Here is a 20,750-nt window from a genome sequence, read left to right on the forward strand (position 1 = left end):
GGAGGATGAGAAACCTCAAATAAAAGGTCGACTCTGCCGTGAAATTGTCTTAACCCTCATCTGCATGAGAAAGGACCGATTGTATAAAGACACGTTCTGTATGTATTGTCTACTAGAGAAAGTTATTTTCTTTATTGTAAATTAAATCGTCCTGGCTTAATTAAAAAAAACTACGATTCTTTTCAAACTGCGGCTCAACCAATATACAAATAATAAAGCGTAGGAGAGATGAATCCTGTTTACTAATTTAAGTATAATTTCAACAATCGAAATAAAACACTGCATCAAACTGTTAAAAATTTACCTCACCAGTATCACGTAAACACAACAGATTGGCGAGCAAATAATCACATCTCGTAGAAAATATGTGGCGGAAATTAAACAAGTTGGTCCTGCAGCATATTGTAAATCAAATTTTTTGACTTCTATTGAAAAAGTTGGACGATATCGGTGACGAATTTTGTTTTTTATTAGTGAAATCCACGCCTGAAAGATCTAACACTGTCATAAAAGCTGAGGATGGAGCAACAGAGTATTAATTAAATTATTTAAGTTGATTGATTTCATTACTTTTTCCCAGTTTTACATGATTCCAAAATGCTTTTACTTGTAAAATTTAAAAAGTTGTGTTTAATTAATGGTGTTATGCAACTTATAAAGTTTTTACATATTTCTATCAATGTGGATAATTGTGTGTTTTGTGTTAGTCATTTATCAATAGATATAATACCGTTGTTTTTAAACCTGATTATAATCAAATGTGGAGACTTTGGACAATCGCGGATGCTTTCTCGTGGCAATCATAAACAGCTTTATAGTGTCTGGAATTGTAATAGAGTGTAAATATGTATAATGTTTACTTTATTCTATATTTATATTGTTTTTATAATGCACTGCAAGTTTATATTGCTATAGCCAGGAATAGATCCTGAGAATGGCAATGTAAAATTTTAATGATTTAACATTGGAGATCTTTATTTATTTATTATTTTCTTTTTCTACTTTATCGGCTGTTATATATGCATAACAAAGAATATTATTGGAATCGTGTCAAATTTGATGCTCCGAGTTTTTTCAAAGCTTCATGTTATGAGAATCATTGAACAAAATAAAATAATAAATAAAAATAAATCCGTGGATATGTATATATGTATGTATATGTGTGTATGTGTCTATGTGTATTGGCATCTATATCAATTGATATCTCAAAATAGGATGAAGATTAAGAAATGCAAAATGACAAGGAAATTTGAATATAAGGGCATTGATGCTTTTAGTAGTTAGTGGCCGAGAGTGGTGAAAGATAATATCATTACTAACCGAAGTAAAAATATGTACTAAATGAACATATTTATGTAGTTTTGTCCGAGTTATGCGGTTCGTAGCAGGATTTCTTTACTTTGTAAAAATTTCTGTATACTCATTACATACATTAGCTTTATGCAATTTTAAAATACAGCGTACATGAAAATTAAATGTTTCTATTGTAAATTAAGTTACTTTTTCTGAAAATTAAATATAAACGAAAGTTCTAAATATTATTTCTCTTACAATATGAAGTTCTAAAAATGTACAGAGTCTAATTTCTGTGTTTGAGATGTACTGAAATACATTTGTAAACTGCATACACAAACAGCATGAAAGTAAAAACAAAATTTTAAAAATTACTTCTCAAAAAAGTTATTTTAATATACTTAAGATTTACATTTTGTAAAATGGTTTAGTCCTATTAATTTGAAATTATTTTTCAAACTTCATGTCCTTGAAGATTTATGTTTTGAGATTTTAAGAAATCGAGTTCGTTTGTATGATTGTCATTGCATTCCAACTTATGTCTTTTCTTTTTCAGGAAGGAAAACGAAATGCTATCCAAAATGCTAAGAACCACAGGCAGTAATATCAGACTGTGAAATAAAGCGAAGATCGCCATTAACATCAAAATTTTCGAAAATATAAGAAATGGTTCTGATGGACCAAAATATGCTATTGAAACACCCAGAATAGTTGATATACAACCTTGTAAAACAGGATATCCAGAAGCGTATAAAGAACTTTTGATTTTCTCGTTTGGTGTTTTGTTTTTGCAATTGATAAATATATAGGACATATGAACTGTATAATCTACACAAAAACCCGTACACATCACTAACGTTATTAACGCTGTAGTTTCAATACTTACATTCCATAAGGACATATATCCAATCAAACCAACCTGGATTGAAACGACAGTGATGGTAATAGACAAAAGAAACAATATGTTCGGGGTAAATATAATAAACACTATAATCACTGTTCCTCCTGCAGAACAGATAGCTTTTAAACAGTTTGAGAGAATGTTAGAATAGAGTTCATAATACATAAATCTGAAATTGAATATTATAGTGGAAAATTTACTGTTTTCGCCGATTTTTCTTACGTTCCGAAAGAAAGTTTTTTTATCGTCTCCAGTTTTATCATCGTAACTGGATATGAGAAATCTCGAAGCAGTAATTTTATCACCTTCTTTATTAAAAACAACGTCATTTCTAAATCTTGTTGCTATTTTCATTTTTAAGAAAACGTTTCTAAATGCATTCAGAAAGTCTTCGGAATCACTCAGATTGTAACCAGAAAGAGAAAACTCTGCAACTGGAGATTTAGTAAATGCCAGAAATTCTCTCAGCCAACTTTCTGTGGTCGACGAATCGGATGTAAATGGAGCAGACTCGAAACTTTGCAAAAACTCTTCTATATCATTTTGGACAGTGACGTTTGAGTAGTCTAATGTCTGATTAACAACTACTTGCACTTGATGAGTGTAATTATGAAAGAATTTATCTTCAATACTTATATATTCAAACACGTAAGAGAAGTATGGAAAAAATTTAACTACGTCGCTTCCTTCTTGAATGAATCGCATACAGTATATCGCACCAGCGAGATAAACAAAGAAGGCTAAAATCACAATTATTTTTATGATTGGTTTTCCAAGTATTCCACCTAAGACATTTCCGAAAAATGCCATAAAGATATTGTCTTTTTTTTTCTTGTTTGTTGATTTTAAATATACTCCGTTTTCATTATTTGGATAATTCTGTTTAACTGGCCAGCAGAAGATAGAATGAAGCTTATGCTTTTCTCTGTATCCATCTAAAGCCATGAGTCCACCGAAAAATAACAACTGATAAATATAATCAAATATAATTGCTAGAGCTGAATACGCACTGAATATATGAATACAATTGTACGGTGTCATAAATCCCATACAAAAAGCAAAAAAATTGGTCAGTGACGTGATAGTGATGGACACTGCAGCTTCGGCGTATGCTTCTTTCATTCTATCAGGTACAGAAGCCTTCACGTCAGTTCGTCTCCACGCAGCCAGCAATATAAAGGAATCGTCTACTCCAATACCTAAAATATATTATTAATGTTAAATTGAATAATTTAATATATATGAATATTATAAAATTGTTTTGTTTAAAAACTCTTATTAAAAATTTCATAATATTTCGGGATGTATTTGGAAGTTACAACAATTCGCTTCCCTTTTCACCCTAATATGACAGACGCAACGTATTTTACTTATCTTATTTCCTTACATTTTGTTGACAGTCATACGTTAGAATTACATTTTGTTAATAAAATAATAACAGTTTAATTAGAAAACTTTATTCTAATTCGAAAATTATGTCCTAAATAGTTAAGCAAGAAAGTAATCTTAAAGAAGAATGTAATGCAATTATTTAATTTATATTATAATCATTTTGTTTAAACAAAATAATTTGTATTAAATTTAAATAACACGATATCGATGATTTATGAATTTTCAGAGTTTAATTCTATTGACCCCTTCCATTTTTAGCAACATTTTAGTTTCTGCTTTTACATGTAAACTAGTTTAAATATTTTAATGCAGCGCATTGAAGCATTCGTGCTTTATTTATCTCTATGACACTTTTTAATTTTAAATAATGTTTAAGAATATACATAACGATTATACAAGTGTGTTTGATCAATCATTAATATAAATGTGAAAAATTAGAATAAAAGTGGTATGTTTTCACATTTTAAACTCATTTATTTAAATATCCTCGCCATCAATACTTCATTTGTCTACTTCTTTTGTGTTCTTAATATTAATATCATTATTAACGCAATATGTAACTTATCCAGTTATGCTACTGTATGCTTTCGAACAGTGTTTGTCTAGCACCCTGTCAGTTTTCCTTACATTCTTTGTATAAGAATGTACTTGTTTGAGATGTACGAATGATAGGAAGCGTAACGGGTCTTAGAAAGAACTGGAGCATACACTCATGCCAATACACCATTCATTGTAAAATCGAACAATAAACCCTATTGGTTCCTCATCTGAATTTTAAATTAAAAATTTATATATAATGTTTTTTTTTTAATGTAAAATTTTCTTAAAACTTACCTAGCATCAGAAAAAGAATTATGGCGTTCAATGCAAAGTAATTTACTTTGCAGTATGTCAGTAGTCCAAATGCGGCTACAGTGGATATGAAAGGTGATACACAACCAGCAATACCTAACCAAGGCTTACTGCACAGAACATCAGTCGATAAGCAAGAAACTGCCGCAAATATCAGCATAATTGGAGCAGAAATAACCATGATAGAAAAAATACTTTCGCCAATACGGTTAATTTCGTTATTGACAGACTGGCTAAGGAACTTATAAACTTCAATATTATTCAAATTAACTTTGGTTAATGTCTCTAAAAGCGATTCTTCCCATTTCAGTGCCATATCTTTCTTCTCTTCTGTGGCACTCTCCAGTGGATAATACAGTCTAATTGCCTTGAAATCTCGAACCATATTTTCCTTATTTATAGTGACTCCTCCAAGTTCAAAACCGGAGACTACTACGTTTCCACGTATTTTGTCAACTGGATATCTGCAAATAAATATAATTTTTTTGTAACATTAAATAAATATATACCATTTTAAGTATATGATAAAAATTTAAAAATAGAAATTATCTCTTTATACAAAATCCAATTTCAAATTGCAATGCGGTGGTAAATCATCTGTACATTTATGATCGGTTGTATTACTTATACAGATACTATAATTATAGTCAGTTTAGGGCAATATTTATGAAAGAAAATTTATGTTGTTGAATGTTAATTTGTGATTAACCTATGTCTGAAATTGCAGTTAATATACTGAAATACTATTGACACATACAAAGCAAAATTTAATAAGAACAATAGGTAATGATTCTGTTTACTAATGTTTTTCTGCGATTATTCCTGATGTTCCAAGGCTAGAACATCTAAAATACTTGGAATTCATCAATTTTACCAAAACTACATATTTTAAAATTACTACAGAAGTTTAAGCATTATAAGATAAATAGAATGGTTTGTTATTTGTGGTCATTCAATACAATTCACAGTAAACAACTTTATAATGTTTGCACGATACTTTTTTTTTATTTTCACATACATTTTAATTTACCTGACATAATAAATTTTTTCAGGAATATTTTCTGTTGATTTACCTATCTCTTGGTATTTAGAATATAAATTTTGTGATGTTATTCGGTATTTTCATATTATTGCATTTGTGACCTCACACATACATCATAGTAATGAACAATTAATAAAATGAGGGAATGAACAACTTTAAAGTTAATATTTGAAACTACTCACTAACAAATGACGTTAAATGATTAATAAACACTTAGATCTGTACTTGTTTGTTAATTATTTTATAATATATCAAATAAAACGACACAGATGTTACAAGAAAACTCGGTGTTTACTACATTTGAGTAAAGAATTACATGAACATAATAGAATACTCAAAAACTAGCCTGTATTTTATGACACCCACGTGGAGTTACTGCTTGACTGTTCATTTCGTGTGATTTTTGGCGTCAAACTGGTACTAACACCTCTCCAACTAAGAGCACCACCTTATTACAGTAGACTCCCCTATAATTACGGTCCCTATAATTACGATTCCTATAAAACTGCGAAAAAATTGCAATTACCGTCGCAATTTTTTCGAAGTTTTATAGGAATCGGGTTAGTAATCGGGTTACTAATAGAGATTTCTTTTAAATATATTTATCTTGTTAGATGAAAAGAAAAATCCAGTATATAAACTGGTTTAATATTTAACACTTATTCTAAAATGTATGGTTCTTGGATTAGTACTAGTCTATAGACTATTTATGGTAAAGTTTTACTTTTCTGACAGATTGTATAACAACATTATGTAACTTATTAAACAGAATAACAGAAACATTAGTATAACAGATTTATTTTACAGAATAAATGTTATAATATTATTCGTGGACTGAAAACACTTTAAAATTTAAAATAAATATAATAATTGAAATTAAAACTTTCAGCCATTTAAAGTAATATTTTATAATAACTGAGAATAATGTAACATACTGCAAATTGTATATTCTAACGAGTTTCTTAATAATTATTTTATTATAAATTAAACAATANCTATATGTAACATGTAAAGTTTGTGAGAATGGTTTTCTTTCTGTTCATGTAATTTTAATTTATTTTAATGTTTATAGCACATAGATAGTGCGAAATATATACCGTGACCTAGGAACTGCTGATGGCTCCATAAGGAACGTTGGTGTCATGACCTTACATTTATAGACCTTGAGCAAATCTAATGTAGGTAGAAATAAATTGATGTACAGGAATCTCATAGAGAAACATGGAAAGGAATAGTTCATCAAATGCAACTCTCTGTAAAGAGGATGCCACTGGATAGATAGATAGTACAGAAATCCAATATATGTTTTTTAATAAGATGTACTGTGCAACATTATCTAAGTTACGGTATATAAATGTAACTGCCAAGTTTAGTAGCAATTAGTAAAACGGCCTAGAAGTGTATAGCAAACAAACAAACATTTTCATTTATATATACAAATAAATTTTACATTGTTATTATTCTAATAAAAGTGCTGTTATTCAATTAAGCGTTATAGTTACATTTAAAAAACCAGCAACGAGTTGCATAATTTTCCCGCCTATTATGAGATATTATATAGAAAATAACTTTTGTAATTTTAAATACAATATAACTTAATAAAATTTGGTGGGGAGACATTGGTTATGAGATTTTGTTATATAAAACTTTTTATATTTTCAATTACTATAAAATGGCAAAGTTTCTCATTCCCTTGACCTTTAACCATCAAAATGTAAAAGCATCAATGTCCCTCATAAACAAGACACCATGTCAAATTTCGTTACTTATTCTTTAGTTCGTCCTGAAATATCAATATTAAGCGAAATAGAAGCCAACACACCCCACATATACATACATATCCACGGAATTTTTTTGCTTTATTTTACTTTTTGGATTTAAAAGGTCTCAAAACGTGGAGATTTGCAAAAACTCGGAGAGTGAAATTTGACACGATTCAATTACTTTCCCTTGAAAAATAAACATAAAAACTTACTTGACATTGTGTATTCCTTTCTTCATGTCATCTGCCTTTCCTTTAAAAGATAAAACATAATTTTCGTGGCAAGTAATCCCATCCGGCTTACAACATATGTCTTCATAACGAACGAATGCGTTATTCCATAGAAAACTGACATTTCGTATAATTTTGTCAAGTTTGATGACCTCTTCAAGTATTGTTTCTTCTAACATGGAATTTTCATATTTTGATGTTACTTGTATGGCTACAGTTCCTTCGAATCTAGATAATCTTCTGTAATCGCACTCTGACTTGTTTGTGGAAAATATTGATTCGATTGCTGCTCTGTCTGTTTTAATTCTTGCATCGGATGGTACATAAAGATATTCTATGTCCTTCGAAGGTGATATATTCAATACTCCAGTCGCAAACACAATTGAAAGTATGAAGGAAATTGCCACATATAGTTGCGGGTAACATCCTACGTTGTACCCAATGCGAGATAAGGTGACAGAAACGACTCTTCTTACAAAATCACGCCTCATCTCACTACGAAAAACAGTGAAACGTAGTAAACACTCTGTAACATATACAATATTAGCTCTATCACTAAGGAGATGTTTTTATTAAAGTGAATTTTTTTTAATAAAATTGTGAAATGATGCAATCAAAAAGAAATATTGAATAGGTTATCAGAAAAAACCGAAATGTCAAAAAAAGCAAAACATTTATTGCCTTAACATTTCACTTTCTATATCAATCACCGCATTAATTTAGGCATCATTTGTCTATTATTAAAATGCTCCTCATTATTACGGGTTTAATATTTAACTGTACTTCAACTGTGTAACATTCTTTACAGTTATTTAATTTATAGCCTAATGTTTTGTATATTTATATAAAGAATTATTAATTGCAACACATTGGGAGCATCGCAAAGTGACAGAACATAAGGTGTGGATCTGTGGATCCGAAGGAGGAGTTATGAGAACAACGCTTAGTAATTCAAATACATGAAACTTGCGAAAGTTTCTCGAATATAGTAAGAGAATATTAAGATTCAATTACATAAGATATATACAATATGCCTATTCAGATATAAATACATGTACGGCACTTAACGACAGTATAAAATTAAATTTAGTGCCGTTTATTCAAGTTACTCGTAAATTTACATTAACCTCAACTAAATAAAAGTAAAACGTAATAATAGTATAAACAGAATAAAAATTGTAAAAATTTATTTAGATTTACTTACAAAGAGCATCCGAGTTAAATAATATCAGGGACGAAAGTGTCGAAGTTTCAATGTTTGTCGCACTATCTGTAAAATGTTTGATAAGATCAATTAAATAACGTAATCAAATAAAGAACGTCTCCAAAGCACAAAGTACAAATAATATGATAAGAGTTTTAAAACATATAAATATCGTTTACAAATAAGGGTTATTGTAATTAAAGACATCCGTTACGCTCCTTTTTAAAGTTAATTAATTAAAGCATATAATTTAATACGAATCTAAGTAACATCATTAAAGTATTTTTCACTCGTTCGTTCAACTAATTCTTTCATATAGATAATTGATAACAGGTTGCTATTAAATCAACAGATTCATCTCAATCAATTTATACGTGTATAGATAACAATGCTATTTGCATGTTAATATTTAATACAAATTATTCAAAAATTTACTTTACTCGCTAGTAAGTGTTGCTTTTATTGAATTATAATTATAAAAATACAGTATAATTCTTTGTAGTATATGAAGTGTAAGCGGTAAAACAACAGGTCAGCAAAATGCAGTGATAAATAATTATTTAGATAACACTTCATAATAAGTTTTTTGTGATATCATCTTTCATAAATTGTATCTGAGATGAATAATTTAAACAATTATACGCACAATATGACCTAGAACTTGACATAGCAACGGTTTTCTTATTTAACTATAGTTCTTTCTATATTATACACTTTGATTACTCTTAGAATTTATAGTAAGGAAGCTTATCTTTAATTTATTATTTATATGTCAAACTGTATTATATTTTTATAAACAACGTAAAAGCAGCTTTTATTTTTGATTAATCTCGAGTTCAAAGATTTTTTATTAAAGTTCATTGCCATCGTTTGAATGTTAACTGTTATAATATTAATCAAACAAAACTACTTTGTAAGTTTTAGTAACCGATTGTTTAATATACAATTATTATTGCGTTTGATATGACTGTTTATCTAAGAATACTGATACTTTGTTAACATATTTTATAAGTTGTTTAAGATAACATTTTTACTTTTTTAAAATTAATTATTTTAGATATTAAACGCTTCAATCAATAGCAGATACACCCGATGATCATAATTAAAGAGTACGTGTTCAGACTTCTCTGTACAAAGAACTATTGGGCCTATCATTACCAAATTCGTGACATTTCCTCTCCAAAATATCACGTTTTAAATGAAATTATTCTAAAGTCTAACTTGTTTCAATGGAATTTGGCAATGGTTGTTATATTGTTGCTTTTTATTCATTTCAACGAGCCTTACAAATACATGTATTAAAACTTTAATACTAATACTAAATATATATACTGAAATGTTGGTATATATACATATTTTAGTTTATTTATTTTTACTTTTATTTGCATTTTTTACAGAAATCGCTCTTACAGTTGTAATAAAGCTGACTCTCAATTTACATGCAAGTGACTTCACTTGCATGTAAGTTGCACAAAATGCGGTATAATCAATAATAAGTAATAAATATATGCAACAACCTTGAAAAAAATTAATACAATCAGAGAATGATTGGCCGTAGAGCAGTTCTTGCAAATACCAGAAGGGCTAGAATGCGCCTGTACTGTTAGAAATTGTAGAAATAAAAGAGCTATTAGTTGAAATTTCCAAGTATATTCAAACGTAAATATTTATTATACAAAACATTTTCAGTTCGTTTTATTTTACCGCCCTGTTAACTCATTTTTTGGCATTTTATTATATAACACTAATTTCTAAAGCAGCCCGGTGGTTACCAGACTCAAAATCATGTCACAGCCCACCACTCAGTATAATAACAAATTGCTGTTTTATGATAGAAACTTTAGAAAGCAAAATCACCACAGACAAATTCCAAGTTCTAAAACAAAGTTCAACTTTATTTATGAATTTGAATAATAAATATTTTGACATCAATTTCGTGTATGTAATTCAATACTTTTCTACTGTTGTTGATAACGAAGAGGTAAAAGCGCATAGATACTGTACCAATCAGCAAAACGATTTTGGCATTCTTATATCTGTATAGTTATTGAAGAAATCGTAACTTTATCTATGTAAGATATCGTTTTGTTAAATATAATAGACACCCGTTAGCATCAAACTCCTGTGAGGCCCTTGCAAGGGTTAACGTTAAGCGATAGTTGACCTTAACGAGTATTATGCAATCTCTGCCTTAAGAACGGTAATATTTTACTTTACCTGTTATTGTAATACTGCAATTTATATTTTCAGAAATTTTCCAAGCAAAGAACCACGGAAGCTTGCAGAAGTAACCTTCAAATGCCTACGACAAGAAACACTACGAGGTAAAAAAATAATAATTTAATAATTTCCGACGCTTTAAAATACTATTTTTCAAATATTTCTTTAAATATACTAATGATTTTATCATTTACAAATCGAGATTTAAGTCAAAACTTTATACCTCAGCTTAGGGAAGAGAAGCAACAAGAAAACGAAGAAATGGAAAGTAGAACAAGAAAGTGTCGACCAACGTATTATAAAATAAATAAAATTAAATATTTACTATTATTTTGAGATAAAAAAATAGCTCGTTTGGATGGCATAAAAACCCAATTACAATATAACACGGTCATAGAATAAATATGGAATAAATAGGATGGCACGTGTAAAATTACGTATGCAATTAATGATAATGTAATATAAACTAATCAGTAATATCTGATGTATTGTCAAGGCAAATCTTTTCATACAATATTTTCAATTAATATTTAATAAACCTTTCTAGAATGATATTAACTAAAATACTTTAAATATTAATTCTTAAAAATTAATTTTTCTTATTGATAATTCAATAAATAAAACGATTTTCTTTCAATCTTTTATATATTTGATAATGTTTATCACATGAAATGATAAGTGATCAATGACCTGGGAATAATTTACATTACACGCGAATGAACTTGTAGATTAAATGTTTAGTTTAAAGCAGGACTGTTTACGTCATCGGAGAAGCTAAATAAACTTAAGCTGAATCGAATTGTAAATGTTTATAAATATAAAAAAACGCCACTATCACTTAATGTGTTTTCGTCGTAAACATTTCTATAAATTTAATTATTTTGTGTATAGATGCAACGTTTTACATAAGAAGAATCTTAAAGTATGTATTTAAATTAAAAATGTACAAAACATCACTATTAAATAATTACAAAAACCCCTTTTTGTTTTGCTTTTCTCCTTCGTGGACTTTAAAAAGGCCTATTCTTCATACCTGCCGTAGCTAAGTCATGAAAACAATGGGGGAAGTAGCTAGTGAAAGAGTGTGACAGACGTATCCCATAAAAATCATGGAGAGTTGCTTCACCGCATTTGATTCTAACTCCTCGGAGCGGCAGAGATATGTTATTCTATGGGCAAATAGGGCAAATGCCTGGAACCACCATTAACAGGAGACCTCAAACCAATTTTTTATAACAAAATATTTTTCCCTCAAAAATTTCTGGAAGAAAACTGTCTGAAGTTAACACTGTGGGGGGTCCCCTATTTCGAATTTGCGTCTATGAAGGTGTAACGCGCTACTGCAGAGAGATTAGCTGACTCCTAACTGCTTCTGCATTAAAGAAACTATAAGTCTCAAAAAACAAGTGGTCTATGTTTCCTTTATTATACAGTATCACGTGTAATGTGGAATAAATTTCATCTGCATCTTTTTCCTAATTAGCTATTAAAATGAAATGTTAATCCTACACGAATTTCGTGTGGTGTGAACCATCATACGCCGAGTATTATTTTTAAATTTTTGCACTGTATTTTATTAGCAGCATTGTTCTTTCTTGACTTTTTCATTTTGCAACAGTAAAGAATTAACAATCATCACATGCACTTAGAATAGTTTTAATTAGTGATTTGAGCTTGTTTTGAGTGTATCACACTCATCAATAATTATAGTGATAAATTTAAAAAAATCAAAAAGTAAGAGTTACAACAAAGAAATGGATTTTCATAGATAATGATGAAGATATATCAAATTCAAATATCTTTATTGATTTTTAAAGCAACCCAATTTCAAGAATCAAAAATCCTGTCTCTACAATAGAAAAACAGATTAATGTATACCATTGTGAGAAATATCACGAAAGAAAAACTCTATGCATGAATTGCAGGCATAAGGAGATGTTATGTCCACAACATTATTATATTATGAAGATGGAAAAAACCGTTAGTAAAACTTCAACTGCACACAAAATAATCCTTTGTAATGTTGATGTTCACGAGGTTTAATTCTATATATTAGAGATAAAATAACCTATCGTTTTTATGGTTATTTTTTATTACACTTGAGAAAACGGTTAATGTTACTCTAGGTATCGAAGATGGCGGCGCTTCCGGTAATCTCGTATCAGATTACCAAGTGATGTCTGTGACAGAAGGCGCTGTATTACAACACGGTGTGATATGCAAATTAATACAATTAAATGGACGAGGGGAGTGTTAAAGGTAGATTTGCGTTAACGTGTTGGTTTGATGTAATGTTGTTAGATAAATTATAATCATATAAATTGAAAACGAAATTAACATTTTTAAAACTTTAATATTTATTTTGTTAGATATTCTTTATAATAATTTTTCCAAATGAGTAATTTCGACATTAACTCAGAAGAGTTTTGGCTAGGATGCACCTCCCACGATTTTTTCCCTCTTCTCGAATATGAGTATTCTGAATTGGGTTTGGATACCAGAATCGATAAAGGGTTCATATTTGCAGTAAAACTATGATTATAGCATGTCGATGTATGCTCGAAATGTTCAAAACCTTGCAAAGTAGTTTATCGTAATGACAGAAAATCCTGTGCAATGAGATGTCAAAAATGCTGGAACAACAGTTCAGCATTTGATGGTACTTTTAAAGGTAAATTTGGTAAAATTCCCTGGAGTAGCATATTGTCGTTTATATGGCATTTTCTAGCATTGGAATGCTCAACAATTACATCAGCTAATGATGCCGGAATTTCTAATAAGGCTGATGTCGACTGGTCGAACCATGTCCGATTCGTGATGCTAGTCGCTTTGCACAATATCCTATCATTTAAAATTCGAGTTCCGAGTAAAACAGTCGAAATAGACGAGACCGTTATCTGTAAGGGCAAATACGAAAAAGGCCCTAAACTTAAAAACAATAAGTGAGTAGTAGGCGGAATATGCAGAGAAGATAAAAGCTGCTTTATATGTCAAGTGAACGATAGGTCGGAAATTACGCTTAATTGAATCGTCTCTAAATTTGTAAATTCAGGGAGCACAGTTTTGACAGACGAATGGAAGGATACAGCCATATAGTCGACTTGGAAGGCATAAAAATTACCCATAAGACAGTTAATCATTCGGGGAATTTCGTAAACCGAAGAACAGGGGTTAATACAAAAAACATAGAAAGATTATGGGGATACTTGAAAAACAGAAAACCTATCGAAACATTACACAGAAGACCTATCAGATTCGTATATGTACTCCTTTATGTATAAAAAATACCATAATTAGCCCTCAAAAAAACCAGGTGAACGTTTCTACATTTTTGTGCAACATTTAAGTAAGATATATGTCGGATCCGGAAGATTACCATTATGAAAAGAGCCCGAGACTGTCTGCTGCTCCTGTTAATAAAAGTAAGAACAAAGAAAATGCGGTGGAACAAAAAAAAAAAAAAAAAAAAAAAAAAAAAAAANGTTAATAAAATAATTAATAACAGTTTAATTAGAAAACTTTATTCTAATTCGAAAATTATGTCCTAAATAGTTAAGCAAGAAAGTAATCTTAAAGAAGAATGTAATGCAATTATTTAATTTATATTATAATCATTTTGTTTAAACAAAATAATTTGTATTAAATTTAAATAACACGATATCGATGATTTATGAATTTTCAGAGTTTAATTCTATTGACCCCTTCCATTTTTAGCAACATTTTAGTTTCTGCTTTTACATGTAAACTAGTTTAAATATTTTAATGCAGCGCATTGAAGCATTCGTGCTTTATTTATCTCTATGACACTTTTTAATTTTAAATAATGTTTAAGAATATACATAACGATTATACAAGTGTGTTTGATCAATCATTAATATAAATGTGAAAAATTAGAATAAAAGTGGTATGTTTTCACATTTTAAACTCATTTATTTAAATATCCTCGCCATCAATACTTCATTTGTCTACTTCTTTTGTGTTCTTAATATTAATATCATTATTAACGCAATATGTAACTTATCCAGTTATGCTACTGTATGCTTTCGAACAGTGTTTGTCTAGCACCCTGTCAGTTTTCCTTACATTCTTTGTATAAGAATGTACTTGTTTGAGATGTACGAATGATAGGAAGCGTAACGGGTCTTAGAAAGAACTGGAGCATACACTCATGCCAATACACCATTCATTGTAAAATCGAACAATAAACCCTATTGGTTCCTCATCTGAATTTTAAATTAAAAATTTATATATAATGTTTTTTTTTTAATGTAAAATTTTCTTAAAACTTACCTAGCATCAGAAAAAGAATTATGGCGTTCAATGCAAAGTAATTTACTTTGCAGTATGTCAGTAGTCCAAATGCGGCTACAGTGGATATGAAAGGTGATACACAACCAGCAATACCTAACCAAGGCTTACTGCACAGAACATCAGTCGATAAGCAAGAAACTGCCGCAAATATCAGCATAATTGGAGCAGAAATAACCATGATAGAAAAAATACTTTCGCCAATACGGTTAATTTCGTTATTGACAGACTGGCTAAGGAACTTATAAACTTCAATATTATTCAAATTAACTTTGGTTAATGTCTCTAAAAGCGATTCTTCCCATTTCAGTGCCATATCTTTCTTCTCTTCTGTGGCACTCTCCAGTGGATAATACAGTCTAATTGCCTTGAAATCTCGAACCATATTTTCCTTATTTATAGTGACTCCTCCAAGTTCAAAACCGGAGACTACTACGTTTCCACGTATTTTGTCAACTGGATATCTGCAAATAAATATAATTTTTTTGTAACATTAAATAAATATATACCATTTTAAGTATATGATAAAAATTTAAAAATAGAAATTATCTCTTTATACAAAATCCAATTTCAAATTGCAATGCGGTGGTAAATCATCTGTACATTTATGATCGGTTGTATTACTTATACAGATACTATAATTATAGTCAGTTTAGGGCAATATTTATGAAAGAAAATTTATGTTGTTGAATGTTAATTTGTGATTAACCTATGTCTGAAATTGCAGTTAATATACTGAAATACTATTGACACATACAAAGCAAAATTTAATAAGAACAATAGGTAATGATTCTGTTTACTAATGTTTTTCTGCGATTATTCCTGATGTTCCAAGGCTAGAACATCTAAAATACTTGGAATTCATCAATTTTACCAAAACTACATATTTTAAAATTACTACAGAAGTTTAAGCATTATAAGATAAATAGAATGGTTTGTTATTTGTGGTCATTCAATACAATTCACAGTAAACAACTTTATAATGTTTGCACGATACTTTTTTTTTATTTTCACATACATTTTAATTTACCTGACATAATAAATTTTTTCAGGAATATTTTCTGTTGATTTACCTATCTCTTGGTATTTAGAATATAAATTTTGTGATGTTATTCGGTATTTTCATATTATTGCATTTGTGACCTCACACATACATCATAGTAATGAACAATTAATAAAATGAGGGAATGAACAACTTTAAAGTTAATATTTGAAACTACTCACTAACAAATGACGTTAAATGATTAATAAACACTTAGATCTGTACTTGTTTGTTAATTATTTTATAATATATCAAATAAAACGACACAGATGTTACAAGAAAACTCGGTGTTTACTACATTTGAGTAAAGAATTACATGAACATAATAGAATACTCAAAAACTAGCCTGTATTTTATGACACCCACGTGGAGTTACTGCTTGACTGTTCATTTCGTGTGATTTTTGGCGTCAAACTGGTACTAACACCTCTCCAACTAAGAGCACCACCTTATTACAGTAGACTCCCCTATAATTACGGTCCCTATAATTACGATTCCTATAAAACTGCGAAAAAATTGCAATTACCGTCGCAATTTTTTCGAAGTTTTATAGGAATCGGGTTAGTAATCGGGTTACTAATAGAGATTTCTTTTAAATATATTTATCTTGTTAGATGAAAAGAAAAATCCAGTATATAAACTGGTTTAATATTTAACACTTATTCTAAAATGTATGGTTCTTGGATTAGTACTAGTCTATAGACTATTTATGGTAAAGTTTTACTTTTCTGACAGATTGTATAACAACATTATGTAACTTATTAAACAGAATAACAGAAACATTAGTATAACAGATTTATTTTACAGAATAAATGTTATAATATTATTCGTGGACTGAAAACACTTTAAAATTTAAAATAAATATAATAATTGAAATTAAAACTTTCAGCCATTTAAAGTAATATTTTATAATAACTGAGAATAATGTAACATACTGCAAATTGTATATTCTAACGAGTTTCTTAATAATTATTTTATTATAAATTAAACAATAAATAAAGTTGAAGTATATATTTCTATTATTTGTCTACTGTTTAATAAATTTTTATAAATATACTTATTTAATTCTCTATAAAAATAAATAAATTTAGTTTATATGCATAAGAAAACTCCTAAACGAAGGAAATTATTCTCTTGCAAATATTTTTGAAGGTTTACTTTACGTAACATGTAAAGTTTGTGAGAATGGTTTTCTTTCTGTTCATGTAATTTTAATTTATTTTAATGTTTATAGCACATAGATAGTGCGAAATATATACCGTGACCTAGGAACTGCTGATGGCTCCATAAGGAACGTTGGTGTCATGACCTTACATTTATAGACCTTGAGCAAATCTAATGTAGGTAGAAATAAATTGATGTACAGGAATCTCATAGAGAAACATGGAAAGGAATAGTTCATCAAATGCAACTCTCTGTAAAGAGGATGCCACTGGATAGATAGATAGTACAGAAATCCAATATATGTTTTTTAATAAGATGTACTGTGCAACATTATCTAAGTTACGGTATATAAATGTAACTGCCAAGTTTAGTAGCAATTAGTAAAACGGCCTAGAAGTGTATAGCAAACAAACAAACATTTTCATTTATATATACAAATAAATTTTACATTGTTATTATTCTAATAAAAGTGCTGTTATTCAATTAAGCGTTATAGTTACATTTAAAAAACCAGCAACGAGTTGCATAATTTTCCCGCCTATTATGAGATATTATATAGAAAATAACTTTTGTAATTTTAAATACAATATAACTTAATAAAATTTGGTGGGGAGACATTGGTTATGAGATTTTGTTATATAAAACTTTTTATATTTTCAATTACTATAAAATGGCAAAGTTTCTCATTCCCTTGACCTTTAACCATCAAAATGTAAAAGCATCAATGTCCCTCATAAACAAGACACCATGTCAAATTTCGTTACTTATTCTTTAGTTCGTCCTGAAATATCAATATTAAGCGAAATAGAAGCCAACACACCCCACATATACATACATATCCACGGAATTTTTTTGCTTTATTTTACTTTTTGGATTTAAAAGGTCTCAAAACGTGGAGATTTGCAAAAACTCGGAGAGTGAAATTTGACACGATTCAATTACTTTCCCTTGAAAAATAAACATAAAAACTTACTTGACATTGTGTATTCCTTTCTTCATGTCATCTGCCTTTCCTTTAAAAGATAAAACATAATTTTCGTGGCAAGTAATCCCATCCGGCTTACAACATATGTCTTCATAACGAACGAATGCGTTATTCCATAGAAAACTGACATTTCGTATAATTTTGTCAAGTTTGATGACCTCTTCAAGTATTGTTTCTTCTAACATGGAATTTTCATATTTTGATGTTACTTGTATGGCTACAGTTCCTTCGAATCTAGATAATCTTCTGTAATCGCACTCTGACTTGTTTGTGGAAAATATTGATTCGATTGCTGCTCTGTCTGTTTTAATTCTTGCATCGGATGGTACATAAAGATATTCTATGTCCTTCGAAGGTGATATATTCAATACTCCAGTCGCAAACACAATTGAAAGTATGAAGGAAATTGCCACATATAGTTGCGGGTAACATCCTACGTTGTACCCAATGCGAGATAAGGTGACAGAAACGACTCTTCTTACAAAATCACGCCTCATCTCACTACGAAAAACAGTGAAACGTAGTAAACACTCTGTAACATATACAATATTAGCTCTATCACTAAGGAGATGTTTTTATTAAAGTGAATTTTTTTTAATAAAATTGTGAAATGATGCAATCAAAAAGAAATATTGAATAGGTTATCAGAAAAAACCGAAATGTCAAAAAAAGCAAAACATTTATTGCCTTAACATTTCACTTTCTATATCAATCACCGCATTAATTTAGGCATCATTTGTCTATTATTAAAATGCTCCTCATTATTACGGGTTTAATATTTAACTGTACTTCAACTGTGTAACATTCTTTACAGTTATTTAATTTATAGCCTAATGTTTTGTATATTTATATAAAGAATTATTAATTGCAACACATTGGGAGCATCGCAAAGTGACAGAACATAAGGTGTGGATCTGTGGATCCGAAGGAGGAGTTATGAGAACAACGCTTAGTAATTCAAATACATGAAACTTGCGAAAGTTTCTCGAATATAGTAAGAGAATATTAAGATTCAATTACATAAGATATATACAATATGCCTATTCAGATATAAATACATGTACGGCACTTAACGACAGTATAAAATTAAATTTAGTGCCGTTTATTCAAGTTACTCGTAAATTTACATTAACCTCAACTAAATAAAAGTAAAACGTAATAATAGTATAAACAGAATAAAAATTGTAAAAATTTATTTAGATTTACTTACAAAGAGCATCCGAGTTAAATAATATCAGGGACGAAAGTGTCGAAGTTTCAATGTTTGTCGCACTATCTGTAAAATGTTTGATAAGATCAATTAAATAACGTAATCAAATAAAGAACGTCTCCAAAGCACAAAGTACAAATAATATGATAAGAGTTTTAAAACATATAAATATCGTTTACAAATAAGGGTTATTGTAATTAAAGACATCCGTTACGCTCCTTTTTAAAGTTAATTAATTAAAGCATATAATTTAATACGAATCTAAGTAACATCATTAAAGTATTTTTCACTCGTTCGTTCAACTAATTCTTTCATATAGATAATTGATAACAGGTTGCTATTAAATCAACAGATTCATCTCAATCAATTTATACGTGTATAGATAACAATGCTATTTGCATGTTAATATTTAATACAAATTATTCAAAAATTTACTTTACTCGCTAGTAAGTGTTGCTTTTATTGAATTATAATTATAAAAATACAGTATAATTCTTTGTAGTATATGAAGTGTAAGCGGTAAAACAACAGGTCAGCAAAATGCAGTGATAAATAATTATTTAGATAACACTTCATAATAAGTTTTTTGTGATATCATCTTTCATAAATTGTATCTGAGATGAATAATTTAAACAATTATACGCACAATATGACCTAGAACTTGACATAGCAACGGTTTTCTTATTTAACTATAGTTCTTTCTATATTATACACTTTGATTACTCTTAGAATTTATAGTAAGGAAGCTTATCTTTAATTTATTATTTATATGTCAAACTGTATTATATTTTTATAAACAACGTAAAAGCAGCTTTTATTTTTGATTAATCTCGAGTTCAAAGATTTTTTATTAAAGTTCATTGCCATCGTTTGAATGTTAACTGTTATAATATTAATCAAACAAAACTACTTTGTAAGTTTTAGTAACCGATTGTTTAATATACAATTATTATTGCGTTTGATATGACTGTTTATCTAAGAATACTGATACTTTGTTAACATATTTTATAAGTTGTTTAAGATAACATTTTTACTTTTTTAAAATTAATTATTTTAGATATTAAACGCTTCAATCAATAGCAGATACACCCGATGATCATAATTAAAGAGTACGTGTTCAGACTTCTCTGTACAAAGAACTATT

General features: G+C 29.0%; 2 protein-coding genes across 7 annotated transcripts; both read right to left on the bottom strand.

Moving 5' to 3' along the window:
* Positions 1–1,724: 1,724 nt before the first annotated feature.
* Positions 1,725–19,693, bottom strand: LOC111626737 (patched domain-containing protein 3-like). Of its 6 annotated transcripts, none has more exons than XM_023370221.1 (7): positions 19,607–19,693; positions 18,385–18,897; positions 15,188–15,669; positions 8,678–8,743; positions 7,456–7,968; positions 4,421–4,902; positions 1,725–3,393 (listed from the first exon to the last, which is right to left on the bottom strand). In XM_023370221.1, exons 5-7 carry the CDS (start codon positions 7,962–7,964, stop codon positions 1,748–1,750), a joined length of 2,637 nt encoding a protein of 878 aa, XP_023225989.1. In that variant the 5' UTR covers positions 7,965–7,968; positions 8,678–8,743; positions 15,188–15,669; positions 18,385–18,897; positions 19,607–19,693; the 3' UTR covers positions 1,725–1,747. The 6 variants fall into 6 exon arrangements, with proteins under 6 accessions (XP_023225989.1, XP_023225988.1, XP_023225990.1 ...); XM_023370220.1 differs by having other exon boundaries at positions 18,385–18,928; positions 19,607–19,627; XM_023370222.1 differs by lacking the exon at positions 19,607–19,693 and having other exon boundaries at positions 18,385–19,377.
* On the bottom strand, positions 15,041–18,893 carry LOC111626754 (patched domain-containing protein 1-like). Its single transcript, XM_023370242.1, has 3 exons — positions 18,385–18,893; positions 15,188–15,669; positions 15,041–15,120 (listed from the first exon to the last, which is right to left on the bottom strand). Exons 1-3 carry the CDS (start codon positions 18,891–18,893, stop codon positions 15,041–15,043), a joined length of 1,071 nt encoding a protein of 356 aa, XP_023226010.1.
* Positions 19,694–20,750: the final 1,057 nt, after the last annotated feature.

Source organism: Centruroides sculpturatus, unplaced genomic scaffold (assembly GCF_000671375.1).
Source record: "Centruroides sculpturatus isolate CEXI.00-Female unplaced genomic scaffold, Cexi_2.0 scaffold506, whole genome shotgun sequence".
Taxonomy (NCBI): domain Eukaryota; kingdom Metazoa; phylum Arthropoda; class Arachnida; order Scorpiones; family Buthidae; genus Centruroides; species Centruroides sculpturatus.